This window comes from Pelobates fuscus, chromosome 4 (assembly GCF_036172605.1).
Source record: "Pelobates fuscus isolate aPelFus1 chromosome 4, aPelFus1.pri, whole genome shotgun sequence".
In the NCBI taxonomy this organism is placed as follows: Eukaryota; Metazoa; Chordata; class Amphibia; order Anura; family Pelobatidae; genus Pelobates; species Pelobates fuscus.
Genome location: NC_086320.1, coordinates 335,734,563 through 335,755,315, shown reverse-complemented (window position 1 = coordinate 335,755,315; position 20,753 = coordinate 335,734,563). Strand labels below are relative to the sequence as shown.

General features: G+C 42.3%; 1 protein-coding gene across 2 annotated transcripts; it reads left to right on the top strand.

Moving 5' to 3' along the window:
- Positions 1 to 227: 227 nt before the first annotated feature.
- C1GALT1 (core 1 synthase, glycoprotein-N-acetylgalactosamine 3-beta-galactosyltransferase 1) lies at positions 228 to 20,535 on the top strand. 2 transcript variants are annotated; one of them, XM_063450745.1, is made up of 4 exons: positions 228 to 346; positions 436 to 681; positions 11,304 to 11,971; positions 19,865 to 20,535. In XM_063450745.1, exons 2-4 carry the CDS (start codon positions 453 to 455, stop codon positions 20,042 to 20,044), a joined length of 1,077 nt encoding a protein of 358 aa, XP_063306815.1. In that variant the 5' UTR covers positions 228 to 346; positions 436 to 452; the 3' UTR covers positions 20,045 to 20,535. The 2 variants fall into 2 exon arrangements, with proteins under 2 accessions (XP_063306815.1, XP_063306816.1); XM_063450746.1 differs by lacking the exon at positions 228 to 346 and having other exon boundaries at positions 369 to 681.
- Positions 20,536 to 20,753: the final 218 nt, after the last annotated feature.

Genomic DNA, 20,753 nt, shown 5'->3' with positions numbered 1-20,753 from the left:
GCCCGATGATGCGCGGTGTATACCGACGGTAGTACTGTGCGCACTGCCCCATTATTTCCCACTACCTGCGCGGTTCGCACACCCTCTCTTACCCCAGGCGAGGCTCCGAGCGCATGCGCATTAGGTGGCCTCTGCTCCAGCATCTCTGCCTGTGAGTGACGCGGGTAGGGAAATGTGATAGAACGCGATGTGAAGGATGGGAGAAGCCGCTGTCACGTGCGGCAATCCCATGGTGGGCGTGGCCTGCCAGCCACTCCGCCGGCTTTGCCCTGGGCTCGGTCATTCAGTCGGTGACTGTGGGGAGGGGAGGCCGAACTGTGTGTGACTCCGGCTTGCTGACAGCGATGTGAGTGCAGAGGGGAGAACGGGGGAGTGGGCGATGGGGGAGGTGTGCTGAACCCTGCTAATGACTTGTTACCCCCCCATATATCCTAGGGTCATCCTTCCTGGACATGGCTCCCTCTAAGTCCGTGCTCAGCTTGGCCACCTTCGCCGTCGGCTTGGCCATCGGCTTCATCTGCTGCTACGTGATCTTCAGCCTGGTCCTGGACGAGAGGGACACCCCCACACCCCGGGTCCTGCACAATGACCCCCACTTCAGGCATGTGGAGGAGCATGAGGCCCCTGCGGATGGGCTGGCTGGGGAGATGAATTTCAATGCTGACACCAAGCAGCACAAAGGTAAGGTACCATAAATTAAAGATTTCATCTTAACCACCTGAAACTGAAACTCTAAAATATAATATTACCCCCCACCTTTCCCGAATGCTGAAACTCTAAAATATAATATTAATCCCCCCCCCCGCCCTTTCCAAAGGCTGAAACTTTAAAATATAATATCACCCCCCCCCCCTTCCAAAGGCTGAAACTTTAAAATAATATTATCGCCCCCCCTTCCATAGGCTGAAACTTTAAAATTACATCCCCCCTCCCCCAAAAGCTGAAACTATATTATCCTTCTTCCCCAAAGGCTGAATCTTGTGTAGTTCCAAAAGTAAGTGCCCCAACTGTTGTACAGCTCCAGTCCTCTTTATGCTTTGCCACAGCTACTTTGTAGTCACTTATTGTATTTTTTTTTGTTTTGTTTTTTTATTTACAATAATATTATATTTACAAAAATCAACCAAAAAAAAAAAGTTTACAAAGGTTAACAGGAACAAGAGGTTCAAATTCTCAAATGAGCAGACGTTATTCACAAACGTAAGAATTCAATGTGAATTTCTCATTTTAAGGTCAAAATAGCCGTACTGCAAACATGCTCTAAAGCAGTTGTACTTCCAGCTCTGATATTTTGGTCTTAAAATGTGAAATTCACTTGAATTCTTACTTTAGTGAATACGAATAAAATTAAAGAAGAACAGTGGGAGATGACATCACATGAAAATAAGCCACTATCTAATTAAACAGAGGAAGGGTGCCCATGTGGGCTGATACAGTGACGGCAACTTTCTTTTGTATGCTATTCTTCCATAAGTTTCAACCACCCTGGAAAACGGAGCCCAAAATACCTTGAGTGCCAACAGTGACTTAGTTGTAGGAGATGGTATAATGTATTCACAGACATTCCTAAAGAAAGTAATTGCATGTAACATTTGTCATTAAGTTTTCTGTATGTGCTGGCATGTCTGTCTAACTTGTTCACTGTAGATGCAAGTTTTGGAAATGTCAATATAGAGGAATTTGAAAAATTCTAAACTTTAGCTGCATTGGTCTGACGTTTGCAAACTCCGTTTTCAGTTAGATGGTGTTGGAGTCTAGTCAACTAGTGACTTGCAGATTTTTTTTTTTTTTTTTTTTTAATGACTCTTTTGGGAATGTTTTGTAAATTGGATCTTGCCTAACACCTTGCTGTTTAGTGATGAAACCCATTGTTTGTGTTCTTCACTTAGCTTACCATCACTACGTCTTTTAGAATTCTCGGTGCTAAAGGGGCTTCAGCGAAAGCACTTTCTCGCACAGCTTGTCTATCTTTGAGGACTAATTTTTAAAGAAGCAATCTAAGCCTCATAAAAAGGACATGCCAATTTATGGTATTGGGCTACATCTGTCTCTCAAGCAGGGGCCAGGCTCTGGGGACTCCTCGTTTTAGTCAAACCTACAATTTGACTCAGAAACAGGGGATTGTATTCATCGTTTATTGCATCATAACCACTACATTAGTTTGTAGTAGTTATGGTGCTTAGTGTGAAGGGGAAAAGGTTATATGCTAAATAATGATACAGTTGTCTGTATACTGTAAAATGTAATTTTGCTACTTTTTGTTTAACATTAGAATCACAATTGAATCTGCAAGACTGTTTCCATCATATATGATATGTGTTTTTGTGGGGGTGTTTTTGTTTTTTTTCTAATTTGTCATTGACATTGAGTGCCTGTCACTGCTAGAACATGTCATGCAAATCAATTCATCCAGTGATATTCGAACTTTTGACATTATAGAAGAAATGCACAAACACAGAATATCACTGTAGATGCAACTTTGGAATATGACTTTGCACTGGACATGAAAGTGTTGCTGACATTTTTAGATTTTTTTTTTTTTTTTGCCTTTTTATTTTTTTTTCACTCCTCCACTTACATGCCCTGCACTGTTTTCCTCTAAGTGTAACAGGGGTGAGTGAATGCGGAACTGCCTTTTCTTAGAAAAGTTGCAAGTTTGCCTAAAACATGTGTAATTTAACTCACAATGTGTGTGCTAAGCTATGCCTGGGTAAAGTCATCTCTAATTGTTAATGAGCTATTTTATGTGGAATAATACTAACTGACCATAACATAACATACTAGTGTATAAATTTAATAACCTTAAAGGTAAAGTGACACTACCATTTAGATTGAAAGGAATACAATATATTGTTCTTGGTTATGATGCTGTCGTTTTTTTTTTTTTGTTTTTTTTTTGTTTTTTTTTTGTCAAATCATTTTCATTTTGACAAAACTGAGCCTCTCTTGCCACCAAACCACACCCCTCTGTCACCAAGACATAATGAGACTTTCACCGTGCTTGCGTGGCTTAGTAGGATTTGGCCATGCTGAATGGCTTTTAACCCCTCTCTGCAGCTGTAAATTCAACCAGCCTTCATTTGTAACTTCATAAAATTCTGGTTTATTCATTGATCATTTTAATATGAATTGTAAAACAAAATGTAGCATAGAATATTTTTTTCCCAGCTTGGAATTTATCTTCAACTTTTTAAATTCATATTTGGTTTCCTGCATCTCACTGTTTAGTGAATAAGTGTCTTGGGAAAAGTTATGCAAATATTTTCTTGCTAGCTGGTCATACTTTTTTTTTTTTTTACATTACCCTCCCTTAGTCACTATTTTTTATACCTTCTGAAGACCAGCTGCACAATGAGACCTTGGTCAAAGAGAAAGTAGATAACGAATATTATCTGACTTGTTAAAAGTGCAATGTAAACCTATTATTGCAGCAGCCTGTTTTATAGAAGCTATATGCAAAAACACAAAGTTCTCCAGAACCTGTAACTGTACGAACAGGTTATGCTCTCAGGTTAGATTGCTTGAAAGTACATATTTGCCCATTATCCTTTTTAAGGGTTCATTATTATTATTATTTTATTATTTATATAGCGCCAACAAATTTCGTAGCGCTGTACAATGGGTGGACTAACACCAGGGGTGTATCCTGGTTTTGTGCTGCCCTAGGCAGGACAAAACTCAGGCGCCCCCCTTACCCCCCCCCCCCTTACCCCCACCCAACCCTTCCCCCGCCTTCTAAATACACACACACTGACAGATACGCATCCATTAGCTAACTGTTAGCTAATGGATGCGTATCTGTCAGTGTGTGAGTGTGTGAGTGTGCCTGTTAGTGAGTGTGAGTGTGCCTGTTAGTGAGTGTGAGTGTGCCTGTTAGTGAGTGTGAGTGTGCCTGTTAGTGAGTGTGAGTGTGCCTGTTAGTGAGTGTGAGTGTGCCTGTTAGTGAGTGTGAGTGTGCCTGTTAGTGAGTGTGAGTGTGTCTGTTAGTGAGTGTGAGTGTGTCTGTTAGTGAGTGTGAGTGTGTCTGTTAGTGAGTGTGTCTGTTAGTGAGTGTGTCTGTTAGTGAGTGTGTCTGTTAGTGAGTGTGTCTGTTAGTGAGTGTGTCTGTTAGTGAGTGTGTCTGTTAGTGAGTGTGTCTGTTAGTGAGTGTGTCTGTTAGTGAGTGTGTCTGTTAGTGAGTGTGTCTGTTAGTGAGTGTGTCTGTTAGTGAGTGTGTCTGTTAGTGAGTGTGTCTGTTAGTGAGTGTGTCTGTTAGTGAGTGTGTCTGTTAGTGAGTGTGTCTGTTAGCTGCTAACAGACACACTCACTAACAGACACACTCACACACACACACACTCACTAACAGACACACTCTCACACACACACACTCTCACACACACACACTCTCACACACACACACTCACTAACAGACAAACAGACACACTGACACACACTAACAGACACACACACACACACACACACTAACACACACACACACACACACACACACACACACTAACACACACACACACACACACACTAACAGACACACACACACACACACTAACAGACACACACACACACACACTAACAGACACACACACACACACTAACAGACACACTCACACACACTAACAGACACACTCACACACACTAACAGACACACTCACACACACTAACAGACACACTCACACACACTAACAGACACACTCACACACACTAACAGACACACTCACACACACTAACAGACACACTCACACACACTAACAGACACACTCACACACACTAACAGACACACTCACACACACTAACAGACACACACACACACACTAACAGACACACACAGTCAGACACACTCACACACACTAACAGACACACTCACTCACATTAACTCATTTTTTTTTTAATTTACCCCTCCAGCCTCCTTACCTTTGGGAATGCTGGGGGGGTTCTCCCTCTCCCTGGGGTCTAGTGGGGCTGCCGGTCGGGCTGCTGGGCTGGTTGCTGGGCGGGCGGCTGGCGAGGGAGCACTTCCTCTGAGCTGTCTGCTCAGCTCCCTCGCGCGCCGCACAGTGAGGCTGGGAGGCGGAGCCGGAATATGACGTCATATTCCGGCTCCCAGCCTCACTCTGCGGCGCGCGAGGGAGCTGAGCAGACAGCTCAGAGGAAGTGCTCCCTCGCCAGCCGCCCGCCCGCCCAGCAACCAGCCCAGCAGCCACCAGCCCAGGATGTCTGTTAGCCGCAAGGCTAACAAGGCATTTGCCCTGGGCGTTTGGGGCGGCTTTTTTTTCCGCCCCCTGGAAAATGCCGCCCAAGGCAAATGCCTTGTTTGCCTCGCGGCAAATACGCCCCTGACTAACACACATAATTGAGATCAGACCACTGGACGTACAGGAACAGAGGGGGTTGAGGGCCCTGCTCAATGAGCTTACATGCTAGAGGGAGTGGGGTATAGTGACACAAAGGGTTAAAGTAGGGGGATTAAATAGTTTGTTAGAGAAGGGTTTATTGAGTGCTTGGTAGGTCACTTTTGACAGTTGCAGGAAAGGAGTCATGGGGTGGGGGATGAGAAGCCTGCTGACAGTTTAATTGATACGCTTTAATGAAGAAGTGAGTTTTCAAAGATTTTTTTGAAGGAATGGAGGCTGGGTGAAAGTCTGATTGAGGAGGGAAGGGAGTTCCACAGAATAGGTGCAGCCCTAGAGAAGTCTTGAAGGCGAGCGTCAGAACTGGGGATCCGGGCAGAGGATAGGCGTAGGTCTTGGGATGAGCGCAGGGGTTCTCGACGGGACATACTTGTGTATGAGGGAGGATAGGTATGTTGGAGCAGCATTATGTAGGGATTTGTAAGCAAGCGCCAGAATTTTGAATTGGACCCTATATCTAACTGGAAGCCAATGCAGGGACTGACGGAGGCGTGGGAGGTGCGACCGGACAGGAAAATAAGCCTCGCAGCCGCATTCATTATAGATTCATAGAATTGCTTACAGTTATTATATTCCAGAGTTATTTACCAAAGGCTAGACTTGCTGTAGCATTTGTTTAAAAGATATCTCAGCTTTTTTTTTTTTTTTAATTCTTAATTTTTGATGTGCGCAAACTTAAGTAACACAATTACTTGCACTGCCACGACAGCTAGTACAAGGACAGCATATTGTAGTAGAGGAAAACAAGCATGGCATCAGTGTCAGCTGCACATATTTTAAAATTTATATAAAACAACAATAAGAGCGTGATACGTTCAAGCTAGATAACTTTCTAGGTGGGGTTAAGTCTAGGCATGAGTCGGTAAGCTATTCAATCTGGCTTTTAACTGCAATGTGATTCTGCTAAAACCTGCATATCACCGGTAGAAACAGAAGGTAACGGTCTTGGCCCTGTGCCAATATTTGTTGATTGTGAAACAAAAGTGTGACATCGTTATTGTTTAAAGGACCACTCTAGTGCCAGGAAAACATACTCGTTTTCCTGGCACTAGAGTGCCCTGAGGGTGCCCCCACCCTCAGGGACCCACTCCTGCCGGGCTCTGGGGGGAGGAAGGGGTTAAACTTACCTCTTTCTCCAGCGCCGGGCGGGGAGCTTTCCTCCTCCTCCTCTTCTTCCTCGCGACGTCATCGGCTGAATGCGCATGCGCGGCAGGAGCCGCGCTCGCATTCAGCCGGTCGCATAGGAAAGCATTCATAATGCTTTCCTATGGACGCTTGCGTGCTCTCACTGTGATTTTCACAGTGAGAAGCACGCAAGCGCCTCTAGCGGCTGTTAATGAGACAGCCACTAGAGGCTCTGGAGGCTGGCTTAACCCTCAGTATAAACATAGCAGTTTCTCTGAAACTATGTTTATAAAAAAAAAGGGTAAAAGCTAGCTGGACCTGGCACCCAGACCACTTCATTAAGCTGAAGTGGTCTGGGTGCCTAGAGTGGTCCTTTAACTGCCATGGCAGGATTGTATTAAAGCATTTACTGGCAGTTGGCAGCTTGTGAAACTTAGTTCTGTTCTATTACATTGTTGGTTGTAAATTAATAGTTTCTATTATTTGCGTATATCTCTTAGCTAACTGAAACAATATCAACTATGGCAAACTAAGACCGAGCAATAAACATATAACAACTAAATCATGCAAATCTGAGCTCTCCCTGCTTTCAGATGATCACAGCTTGAAAACAACAATTTGCTTTAACCCCTTCAGGACCGGCCTGTTTTTGCGATGTTTGTACGTTAAGGACCAGAGCAGTTTTAACACTTTTGTGGTGTTTGTGTTTAGCTGTAATTTTCCGCTCTCTCATTTACGGTTCCCATACAAGTTATATACTGTTTTTTTCACGACAAGAAGGGCTTTCTTTACATACCAGTATATATATTATGTCATATATTGTATTTAAAAAAAAATAATAAAATATGGTGAAAAATAAAAAAAAAAACATGGTTTTGGACTTTTACTTGAAAAATCTTTTACTTATCTACAAAAGCTAATGAAAAAAACTGCTAAATAGATTCAAAATTTTGTCCCGAGTTTAAAAACACCCAGTGTTTACATGCTTTATTGCTTTTTTTTGCAAGTTATAGGCCTATAAATACAAGTAGGAAATTGCTGTTTCAATATATATATATTTTAAATGTATCAATAGTGACATTGTTACACCGTTATCTGTCATAAATCCCCGAAACACACCTAACATGTACATATTTTTTAAAGTAGACAACCCAGGGTATTCAAAATGGGGTATGTCCAGTCTTTTTTAGTAGCCACCTAGTCACAAACACTGGCCAAAGTTAGCATTTATATTTGTTTGTGTGTTAAAAATGCAAAAAACGCTAACTTTGGCCGGTGTTTGTGACTAAGTGGCTACTAAAAAAAGCTGAACATACCCCATTTGCAATACCTTGGGTTGTCTTCTTTTGCAAATGGTATGCCATCATGGGGCTAATTCTCATTCCTTGGCTACCATACGCTCTCAAAGGCAACCTAACCAATCTGACAAATTTGAATAAAAAAAAAAGTAAAATCAAGCCTTATATTTGACCCTGTAACTTTCACAAACACTATAAAACCTCTACATGTGGGGTACTGTTATACTCAGGAGACTTCGCTGAACACAAATATTAGTGTATCAGAACAGTAAAATATATCACAGCAATAATATCCTCGGTGAAAGAGCTGTTTGTGTGTGAAAAATGCAAAAAACTTCACTTTCACTGACAATATCATCGCTGTGATATGTTTTACTGTTTTGAAACACTAATATTTGTGTTCAGCGAAGTCTCCCGAGTAAAACAGTACCCCCATGTACAGGATTTAGGGTGTCATAGAAAGTTACAGGGTTAAGCACAGTGCTAGCAAATTAAATTATCTGGACTTTTGGCCTGGGTTGGCAGGCAGGTCCCTCAAATTGCAATCATTAAAATTACTTAATTAGGTAAAAATATTACATAAATATGCACGTAGAATTTTAATATATATACATATTTATATATTTGACGTCTACGTGTATATTTATGAAATTATTCATGTAATTATGTATGTGGACATATGTATATTTCGTATTATTTTTATTTATTTATACATAGATATATATATCATTACATTCTAAGTGTATTTTGATATAAATATATATATCAATATCAAAATACTGTTAGAATAAAACTGAATATATATATATATAATTTTTTTTTAATTATTAATTATTTTTATTTTTTATTTATTTTTATTAACATATTATTTGTATTTTATAATAATATATATACCATATATATAGTTATTATATATATTGTATATATTCGTGTGTAATTTAAATATAAGTGTATTTTTATAATTATATACGTATATATAAATATAAAAATACACTTAGTGTGACATTATATATATATATGATATATATATACATATATTATATATAGGTATATATAGATATAATACATGTATATATATACACATATTATTTTTTTTTTTACACTTTATTTTTGATTTTACAGATGCAGGGAGACTGCCTGTCAGCACAGACAGTCCCCCTGCAGGCAGATACACAGACCCCTATTGCGGTCATGTGATCGAGTGATCACATGGCCGTGTGGTCCTGATCTGCCGAGGGGGGACTGCCCGGGCAGACAGGCAACCCCCCTGGACCGGGAGGAGAGCTGATCGCCGCCGTGGGACCGACGGCGATCAGGTAAGTAGCCCAAAACCGTTATGACGGTTCAGGACCGTCAGCGGTCCAAACGCACGTTTTACCGCTGACGGTCCTGAACCGTCAGCGGTCCTTAAGGGGTTAATATCTAGTAACTGTGATGTTATCATGTTAAGTCCAGAGTTCCGTGTGGAAAGAGTCCTGTGCAAGGAGTTACCTGTGGGCTGTGGGAGATCAAAGTAGCCCATCTGGTGAGAGCTCCGGTCAATCAGCCGATTCCCCTGCGGTTTTTGCTGTTCGCTTGTGGATAAAGTTTGTTTCTCGGGTTTGCCTTAATGTGGTAGGATGTGGGACACCAGGCTTGCGTGTGGGCTTGCTGCTTTAGGTGGCTGTCCCGGGAGTCCCTCATGACCCTGACCTTGATTCTCGTTTGGAGCTGCATCTTGGAGGCATGTTTGCGCGTTGGCAGCCTGTTCCTCCGTGTGAGGGCTGTTCGCTGCGGTCGTAGTCACTCAGGCCCACGTGTTGGCTGGGGGTGTCGCTGTCGGCGACGCCATTTTCCCGTTCACTTTCCCCTGTGAGCAGTACCTTGTGGTTGAAGTGTGTTCTTGGTGGGTGCTCTCTCACTTGCCTTTCCGCCAGTTTCCTCCAGAAGGGCGCAAACACGGCATCCAGCCGTGTGAGAGCGTCAGGTCGTTTGTGTGCTGCTCGGTTTCCCCGCCATATTGTGCGTTGGTTAGGTGCTGGTCGGCCATCTTGGGGCACGCCGTCCGGACCGCAATGCTCGGCTGGACCGGAGTGGAGGTGTTGCGGCATGCAGTGGTGGTAGCCTGTGGGGACCGGGATGACCCCCCCCCCCCCCCCGGTCCGGGGGGAGGTGGCAGAGCGCCGGTCCGAGCACCGGGCGAGCGGCCGTCCCACCCAGGCTCAAGCTTGTAGGCCTCAGGCCTCTACCGGGTTACTTTGGTGCCGCTGGGGGTCTTGTCGGGTATCACCGGAATCCCCATCGCCTGAACAGTGCTGTGATCGTATTTTCAGGTCGGTGTCTGCTTGTGGCCCGCAGTTAGCTCCGATATTTAATCTCAGAAGCAGGAGCTCAGACGAAACAAGTCTGATCTGACCGGCGGTCAGGCCCCGCCCCGATATCTCTGCTTTTAAGGTGAAATTTCATTTAAAAAAAAAAACTCTTCTGATTTAATCCAATTTTTTTTTTTTTTAATCTATCCGGCTTAGCCCATATGGAGTAATTTCATACCTCATCTGCAGTGTTGTCTGTTATTATCAATTTAATTATACCCCCATTTGTTTTCCTAATCCATGCCCTGTTGAGAAGGACTAATCATTGAAAACAAGTGACCCCAATGCCTTCACCCATCCCAATCCAAGGTTGTCTGCCTATTAATCCCTTTTTCCATTACTGAATTCAAATTTTCCAAGAACCTGTGGCGTTAGTACTGCCTCTCTACAATGCCTAGTTCCCTTGCACCCTTACATTCCATAGTCTTCTAGTGGTGCCAGTCAGGTGCCTTATTGATTTCTCGCTACACTCCACTGCTGGCAAAGGAGCCAATGTATGTATAACAGGTAGCACAGAAATGTATCTTGTGCTCATTCACATTTTTGCTGGGTCCTAAAGAATGTTAAATGCATCTCTCATGCATGTGGCAAAAGCCAGTACTTCACCCTATCTCCATGATTGAATATCAGACTGTTCTCCTCCACTGATGCTTTGTTGTGAATTTGTCATTTAGAATTAGGTACTTTGATAAGCATGTGTCTTTTTGCAGCTTTCTTTTTAAGATCTGGTCTATTGCTATGACATTCACTTGAATCAGAAAGTGCTTGGGAAATCCCAACTAACGCTTGAGTCTCTTCCACTGTAACCAATGGGAAACCAACCAAACCGGCAAGCATGTCTTCCATATCTGCACACCTGCAGTTGTCTTGCTTAGGCCTTTTCTTTTTAATTACACAATAGAGAGTCTATGTGCATGCTTAAGGGATTCTATAGTGCCAGGAAAACAAAGCCATTTTCTTGGCACTATAAAATCCAAAAGTTTCTCAATCTCTAATACCTTCCCACCCTCATGTTTAAAACTTATGTGTACATATGTATTACTACATTGTTTAATCAGCTTTTTATTAAAAACATGCCTGAAAGAATATATAATTGGTATGTATTCTACTTGTTTGCTTTCCAGATGAAAATACACACCTATCTGATGATCTCTTCAAGGAGGTGAGAATCCTATGCTGGGTAATGACAGGACCTCAGAACCTTGAAAAGAAAACCAAGCATGTTAAAGCCACTTGGGCTCAAAGGTGTAATAAAGTATTATACATGAGTTCTGAAGAGAACAAAGACTTCCCCACGGTGGGGTTGGATACTAAGGAAGGTCGGGACCAGCTTTACTGGAAGACTATTAAAGCCTTTCAGTATGTCCACGATCATCACTTAGATGAAGCAGATTGGTTTATTAAGGCTGATGACGATACTTATGTTGTTCTGGATAATCTGAGGTGGCTTCTGTCAAAACACAAGCCAGATGATCCTATTTACTTTGGAAGACGATTCAAACCCTATGTGAAACAAGGCTATATGAGTGGGGGGGCTGGTTATGTGCTCAGTAAGGAAGCCTTAAAGCGATTTGTTACTGCATTCAAGGAGGAGAAATGTACACACAGCTCTTCAGTTGAAGATCTTGCCTTGGGTAAATGTATGGAGACTATTAATGTTGTGGCTGGAGATTCCAGAGATACCAGTGGAAGGGAAACATTCCACCCCTTTGTTCCAGAGCATCACCTTATTCCGGGATACTTGCCAAAGACCTTTTGGTACTGGAATTACAACTATTACCCTGCTATTGAGGTACGTGACCGGTTATGGCTATAAGTATAAAATAAAACCAATATTTGTACAGTACTAGTGCTAGCTCTTGGGTCTGTGTTAGTTACACTTTCCAGTGTTTTTGGCCAAAGAGTTTCTTGACTTACACCCATAAAGCAGTTCAGCTTGGTATGGGTGAGGAGTATCCAATAATAATGACTTCTGTCAGTCCCTACATTGGCTTCCTATAAAATATAGAGCTCAATTTAAAATTCTAGTTCTTGCTTTCAAATGTCTACATAATGCTGCTCCCACCTATCTATCCTCCCTTATACACAAGTATGTCCCGTCTAGGCCCTTATGATCGGCTGAAGACTTACGTCTATCTTCTGTCCGTAATCCCACCTCTGATGCTCGCCTTCAAGACTTCTCGAGGGCTGCACCGTTCCTGTGGAACTCGCTTCCCTCCTCCGTTAGATGCTCACCCAGTCTCCACTCCTTCAAAAAATCATTAAAAACCCACTTCTTCATAAAAGCGTATCAATTAAACTCTTAATAGCTCCCAACTGATTCCTCTTCTGCCACTGTCACTAGTCTAATACTATCCTTACCTTTTGTGTCATTTTACCCCACTCCCTCTAGCATGTAAGCTCATTGAGCAGGGCCCTCAACCCCTCTGTTCCTGTGTGTCCAACTTGTCTGGTTACAACTACATGTCTGTTCGTCCACCTATTGTAAAGCGCTGCGGAATTTGACGGCGCTCTATAAATAATATAATAATAATAATAATAATAATAATAATAAAAGTGTTGATTTCTATAGGAAATACACTTTTATTAATAATGAATAAAACACCCCACTGGCTGTCAAACAGCTGGGGTGGGAGCCTCTTCCTGCTTTCATTAGCTCCCCTGAGCTAATGGAAGTGACAAGTGTGTTCTACATGAGTGCACCTGCCTCACCCCCTGCTTATCTCAGACCATTGTCCACTGTCCTTAGTGCTCAATGAGAAGCCTCTGATAGGCTGTTGCCCCATGTACTCCAGTGGGAAAAGGGGAGGGCATACAAGGGTTGTCTTTGCAAACAGTTTTCGTATATACCCCTAATGTATACATGCACGTATTCCTTGGGTGTATCTACTAAACTTGTGTGACTCTTTAAAGTGCTACTCCAACACCTATGACCTCTTTTGCCTTTAGAAGTGGTCATGGAAGTTACATTGGGTAAATGGTAGTTTTTATTACTATTATATGTAGATTTTTTTATTTTATTTATTTTTTTTATTCCTCATTCTTACACAGTAATATGATAAAGGGAATTTGAGCATAAAAGGATATTTCTACTTTACTGCTGGGAGCTAATTGCTAACCGCACACAGAACTCAGGCTGCCTAGTATTCATTCTGTGTGACTGTAATGAGCTTTAAACCTTGCATGCACTGCTGATAACACCTGCAAGGGGAAGCTTGTTAGTCCACACTTTGTGTTTTACCTCCCTGAATTGTTTGTTTTCTTTTTAATAATTTCCTCCTTTGCTACTCCCCAGACTGTCCCTGAGCTCATTTTGTTAGGACCACTGAGGGATGTGAGTGATAGGGCATAATGTAGGGACAGGGAGTAGAAATGCTGAAGGAGAGCTTCGCCTGGTTCTAGAGTCAAAATACGTTTTTGGGGGAGGTGGGGTTCCAGGATTTGGATTAAAAGATTTTGTACTGCCATTTAAAATTAATCCTTCTACTGAACTGTTTGCGTTTATACAGTGAAAGCAGCCATTATCTATTTAAGAAGAGAGTGTAGTTTTAAAATGATTAGGGTGTTGCCTTGAGTTAATCTTAAAGTGACTGGTTATACTTGTTACACGATTTTATGTCACCATATGTATTACTTTATAAATGCCTTAGAATGCAAAGAAATAAATGTAGACTTTTTGGAGTTCTTTTTCCCAGTTTTGCATCCTTTCCATCAGAAATTGGCAACCTTTGGCACTCTAGATGTTTTAGACTGCATCTGCCATAAAGCTCTTGCTCTTGGCAAAACATCTGATTTTATATGGAGCGGTACCCTGACCAGGAAGTGACTCGGCCAACTAGTCTAAACTTGTCTCAGAAATTACGTGGCCAGTTGTTGTTTTGTTTTTTGCTGGTGCATTGCTGATTGCTATCCATTTACTGACTGCTCCATGTAGTTTATTTTTTTTTTTTTTTCTCTCCATCTTTGCATGCACACTGCCTGACTTTGGCTCTCACATAACTTTTTAGGAGAGAGGGATTTGAACAGCATGGACAATATTGTGTATATATATTCTAGTGTAATACCGTAGGAACAAATAAATAATCCTTGCCGGATTACTATTTACCCATGTAGGCCGTAGGGCCATTTTACTAAATGGCAAGGATTACTACATACTAGAATAGATTTAATTCTTAGAGCCTCATAGGGGCGAGATGAGTTTGAGACGGTTTATACTACAGTTGAGAGATCCGAGGGACACTGATCGGTCACAAACACGAGCCGCATAAAGGTTCTGGGCCTCCTCCCAATACCCCATCAAACGAAGCATCTATAGTAAGGTGAGCGTGCGTGGTGTAATTTCACACATTCTCACTATCTCTTCTATACTTACATTTACCCCTCCTCTTTCACTCTGCCCTCCTCCACCCCCGTCCCACCGCCCTAATAACCCCCAGATATAGACCGCAAGGGCCAACCCCGAGAACAACATATGACCACTTGCTACCAGACACAATGGCACGCTCACCATCAACGCCATCTACGTCCCCAACCGAAAACCATACCAATTCTTCCTACGTACATCGCACTAGACCCTAAATGGGATTTCTCCATGGGCACATCACATATTCCGACCCAACAACTGAACACTATTAAATCCCTCCTACATAGACTCATTGACTGCTGGAGAGCCCACTACCCCGATGAGAAGGATTACACCTTTTTCTCAAACCCACGCAACTCTTACGCCCGACTAGACTATTTCTATACTACGCAAAAAAATCTTCCCTTGGTGATTGACGCTGAACACGGGGTGGCGATATGGTCGGACCAATACCCTGTATTGATCACATTCAGACCCACAATGTCTAAATCGAAGCTAAACAAATACTTGCTGACCAGACCTGACCTGACCACTAACATAGGAAAGGTTCTCAGGGAATACTTCAGGACCAATACCCCAGAACAGACATCCCCGACGATCAGGTGGGAAGCCCATAAGTGTGGTGAGGGGGCATTTCATACAACAGGGCGCAGAACTTAAAAAATAAACTGAATCCCTGCTGAATGATATCATTGGGGACATACACAGCACGGAGAAGTTGAACAAATGCTGACAACACCCAACACACCAGGCAAATCTTCTGGAACTGAGACGGGACCTGACATCACTACTAGAGACGTGGTTAGGCACAGGGCCTTCTCCCTACACGGGAACAAGAGCAGCAAGCTTCTAGCCAGAATGCTGGCCAAGAATATAAGACTCTTAAGACGCTTATAAGACTCTCTATCCAGTCATACTTGACAGCACACTCACTACCGACTATTGACAGAGATGTATTGAACCAACTGGACGAACCCATCTCCCTAGAGGAACTGGCACTTGCGATAAACACTAAACCGGGCAAAAGTCCTGGCCCTGACTGACTACCGCTACGATACTACAAAAGCTTCACTGACAGTCTGTACCCACCGCTGTAGGCTTCTTTCAACACGGTGAGAGACGGCCAACGTATACCTAAACAAACGCTGACGCCCACATCACCATCAGTCCTAAAGAGGGCAAGGACGGAGAGCAATGTGGGAATTACAGGTCCATCTTGCTCATCAATTGTGATATTAAATTACTGGCCAAGATCCTGGCAAAACACTAGACTCATATTCCCTCACTGGTTCATCCGGACCAGGTGGTGTTCGTAATGGGGCGAGCGGCTAGCGACAACACCATTCTGGCACTCGTCCTCATGGTTGGGAGTAGGGGGTGGGGGGGGCAAGGATATTCTCCTGCTATCCACCGATGAGGAGAAGGCCTTCGACAGGGTTTGATGGGACTACCTCTTCAAGACTTTAGGACTAGGACCTCAATTAAGGAGATGGATAGAGGCCCTGTATGACTAGCCTACTGCCAAAGTCCTAGTCAACGGGGCGCTAACTACAGAATTCTCCATCCACAATGGCACCAGACAGGGTTGCCCCCTCTCTCCCCCCCCCCCCCCCCCCATCCCCCCCTGCTCTTCGTTCTTGCCCTCAAACTATTTATGACGAACATCAGCTGCAACAGAGACATAAATGGGATCACAACGGGGGACATACTCCATAAAGTGGCTGCATTTGCAGACGACTTCCTCCTCTTTGTCTCTAAACGAGAAATAAGATTACTGGATTCTGGATTACAGGTACTTCTTTTGGAGAGCTAGCTGACACATCTTTACACCACTACTTGTGGAGATATGATGATATTCCATCTGAAATCTTGTATGTATGTGTGTATATATGTATGTATGTATGTATGTATGTATGTATGTATGTAAAAAACATTTTTTAGACACTGTAGGAACAAAGAAATGGGGGATGGAGTGGTAGAGATCCCACTAGAGGGCTGGAAAATCAGGCATATCTCTATTAATTTATAATTATTTTTGTATTTGTTTTTTGTTTATCTGAGTGAGCAAAAAGAGATACCCAGGAAGAGCTCAATCACAATACATTGCTAACCTACATAAGGGAGATATTCCTGATTTTCCAGCCCTCTAGTGGGATCTCTACCACCCCATCCCCCCATTTCTTTGTTCCTACGGTATTAAAATATATCTATATCTATATATCTATCTCTCCATTTGGAAATTATAGGTTCTCCAGAATCTCCTACACTATAAATCCAGTTTGTATATTTATGTAATTTACACTTTGTATTTTATTTCCTTTTTTTTTTTTTTGTTTGACGTGTAATGTAAACACCGCCTTTTATATAAAAAGTTAGTGTTTGCATGAAATTGACTGAAAGGAATGATTATACTCGCCAGAACTATAAGTAGTTGTAGTTGTTCTGTTGACTATAGTGTCCCTTTAAATTTACATGAAATTGGAAAAATTAAACTCCAGCTATGCTTAAAAATTCCCTGGTCATTTCTGTGTTTAGAAAATAATCCAGAATATAAGTAAAATGTGAAGGAGCAATGCAGATAGTTTATACTATTGCGTGGTAATGTTAAACATTCCCATCTGATATCCTTTAATCTTTAAAGGACCACTCTAGGCACCCAGACCACTTCAGCTTAATGAGGTGGTCTGGGTGCCAGGTCCTTCTAGGGTTAACCCATTTTTTCATAAACATAGCAGTTTCAGAGAAACTGCTATGTTTGTGAATGGGTTAAGCCTTCCCCCTATGTCCTCTAGTGGCTGTCTCACTGACAGCCGCTAGAGGCGCTTGCGTGCTTCTCACTGTGATTTTCACAGTGAGAGCACGCCAGCGTCCATAGGAAAGCATTGAGAATGCTTTCCTATGTGACCGGCTGAATGCGCGCGCAGCTCTTGCCGCACGTGCGCATTCAGCCGACGGGGAGGAGAAGAGGCGGATTGGAGGAGGAGAGCAGGAGGAGATCTCTCCGCCCAGCGCTGGAAAAAGGTAAGTTTTTACCCCTTTCCCCTTTCCAGAGCCGGGCGGGAGTGGGTCCCTGAGGGTGGGGGCACCCTCAGGGCACTCTAGTGCCAGGAAAACGAGTGCTTTCCTGGCACTAGAGTGGTCCTTTAAAGGACCTAGAAATATGCCACTGTACACTAGTAAGCAGTGAAATATAAACTTTCCGTCAGGGCTGTATTAGAGCAGAGATCCTTTTTTTTTTTTATTATTATTATTTATTTTATTTTTTTGACATTCAAGAACGTGTAACTCAACAAAAAGCTGGATTGTAGATAAAGAAAATTAAATCTTGTAATTATCTGGTAGGCTTCCTTTGTTCCTTTGTGTTGAGCTTATGGAAATTTCCAGCAAAATCCACCTATTAAGCACAAACTGAAATCATGTTTGCATCCTGAATTTGTACATTATAATCGGGGCTTGACAAATTTGCTTTGAATCTTGGAGCCAGCTAAAAAAGTTAGACCGTTTTTTTTTTCTAATCTTACAAAGCTTTATTTTTAACGACAAAAATACAATTCTTAAAGGGACACTATAGTCACCAGGACCACTGCAGCTTAATGTAGTGGTTATGGTGTCTATAGCCTGTCCCTGCAGGCTTTTCAATGTAAATACAGCTTTTTTAGGAAAAAAGCAGTGTTTACATTGCTGCCTAATGACACCTCTAGTGGCAGTCACTCAGACGGCAACTAAAGTGCTTACTATGTCCGTGCTGCACAGTGTGCAACACCTACATTCAGATTCTTTGGTCCCTCATTCTACCCCCGGAGCGAGGCGGAGCTGGCGGCCAAGAGCTTTCAGGTCCTGGGAGTGAGGACATCGGCACTTTTGAGAGTCTGGAGTTGGAGAAGTGCGCAATCTTTGCTCCAGCCTGCGGATACACGCGGAGACATTCAGAGCAGCACCCTACCCTTACCCAGCGGAGTCTGATGATCTTGGCAGCAGTCATATCACCTGTAGCAACCAGTTACCTGCAAAGGTGGATGTTGGCTTGCTACATATGCCTTTTTATGCTCTGCAAAAGTTATTTTGTTTGATATCGTTTTAAGTCCCTTACAGTGGTGCAACAGCATAATATATTGTAGAATTCCAGTGGCATACCTCTCTGCATGACCACCTAGCATATTCTGTAGTAATATCATAGATAATTGCAATTAGCCTCTAACATGCCCTCTACTCTTGAACCCTTGCATTTAATAATAATCTACGTCTAGCTGCTTCAGTATGCCTCTCAACTCCCAAAACACGTTTAAATGTGATTGTCTCATAAGTCTTGGTATAGCCTGCACCCTGGTTAACAGTTAGACCTGTTAGACATGAGTATCTGATCAGTCTATTAGAAGTTTAAAAAAAAAAGTGCAAGTTTATTATATGTTGAAATGCCTGCTGATGTTGTGATGAGGTGGGCCTGACTGTGTATATACACACACAGCAAAAATAAAGAATTTTAAAAATAAATAAACATTAACATATACACAGATACACAGTGACACATACTCTTTCACAGACACATACAAACACACATACACACTCTTGCTGACAAGCTAACGGACAAACACTGATACACCCACACATGCAGACTCCTTAACAGACACACACACACACTATTTATTTATTTTTTTAAATTTCACTCCACCCAGCCTCCCTACCATTGGGAGTGCTGGCATGGAATCTCAATTTCTCTGGGGTCCAGTGGGACTGCTGGGCTGAGTGCAGTCCCTGCGGTCCAGTGGTGCTACTGGGATGAGTGGTGGGTGTGCAGTGTGGGCGGCGAGGAAGCAGTGATCTTCCTGCTCAGCTCCCTCATGTGCCTCTTAGTGATGCCGGAGTGATGTCATATTCCGGCTCCGGCATCACTTTAGTGCGCGCGAGTGACCAGAGTAGGGGAGAGTGCTCCCTCGCCGCCCGTCTCAATTAGCAGCGGTGCCCATTTTGTTTTCCGATATTGCGGCGGAACCCCATTTGTGTTCTCCGCGGAGCACCAATTGGGGGAAACGCTGGTTTAGAGTATACCTAATCTTAACTTTGTAAAAATGTATTCTGAAATCATCTGTACAATAGGTTTTTACTACGTTTGAAAAACCCTGCATATATCTTACCTGCACCATGTACAATGAAACCACATGACATTGCATTAGGATAACATTATGTCTATGATTAGTGCTTTGCTTATACATGTACTGTGCTTGAGCAAACCAAAAAAATGTCTGTCTGTGATCAGTTTATTAAACCCTTCATGGGTAAGACTTGCTGTATGGTATTATACTCACTTCACTGTTTGTCTCATAGGGTCCTGGCTGTTGCTCTGACCTGGCCATATCGTTCCACTATGTGGACTCAAGAACCATGTACCAGTTAGAATATATGGTCCATCACCTCCGTCCTTATGGATACAAGTACAGATATACACCTGATACAGTGAACAGCCCAGCAGACCAGAAAGTCAAAGCAGTTGCTGAAACCATCTGATGTTTTAAAACCACTTGTTTAAATTTTCCTTTTTTTTCCTGAAACAATCATATGTGCACTGATTTTGATTTTCATCTTTGTTCAAGACCGGCCACTCCCATGGACCGCTTATCATATTCAATTTTGAACAACTAAAATGTATTTTCTATTTTTAATTTGAATCGTCACACATTCATGCTTTACATAGATCTTAAAAAAAAAAAAAAAAAAATGCTCCCATTTGGTTTTGCACCCAAATTGTGAAGATGCAGTTGGTGGCTCAGTTTTTTTTTGTGTTTTTTTTTTAAATGGTGTATTAACAAAAACTCTTCAAGGAGACTGTACACACCACCACTAACAGCCGTAAAACATCCCACTGAATACTACCACGGGCATAAGCGTGTGCGTGTGCAGTGACTAATTATATTTTGATGTTATAGTTTGTGTTTGTTATTGTGAAATCTGCAAACTGGTTTCACAAATTTGTTATACTTAATTTGTCTGTGATTTGATTTTTTTTTTCCCTTTTTTTTATTTTTTTATTTATATATATTTTTTCTTTTATTTTGAGAAATAATTAGATAAACTATTTATTTGAGGCTGTATTTATTTTATCTGATCCTAGTTAACCTTGGTCTTCTAGTACTGGGCATTATGCAACTGCTTTATTCTCTCTCAATTACTTTAGATATGTATCCTTAATTTCCTCCTCTTTAAACCTCATGAGTGA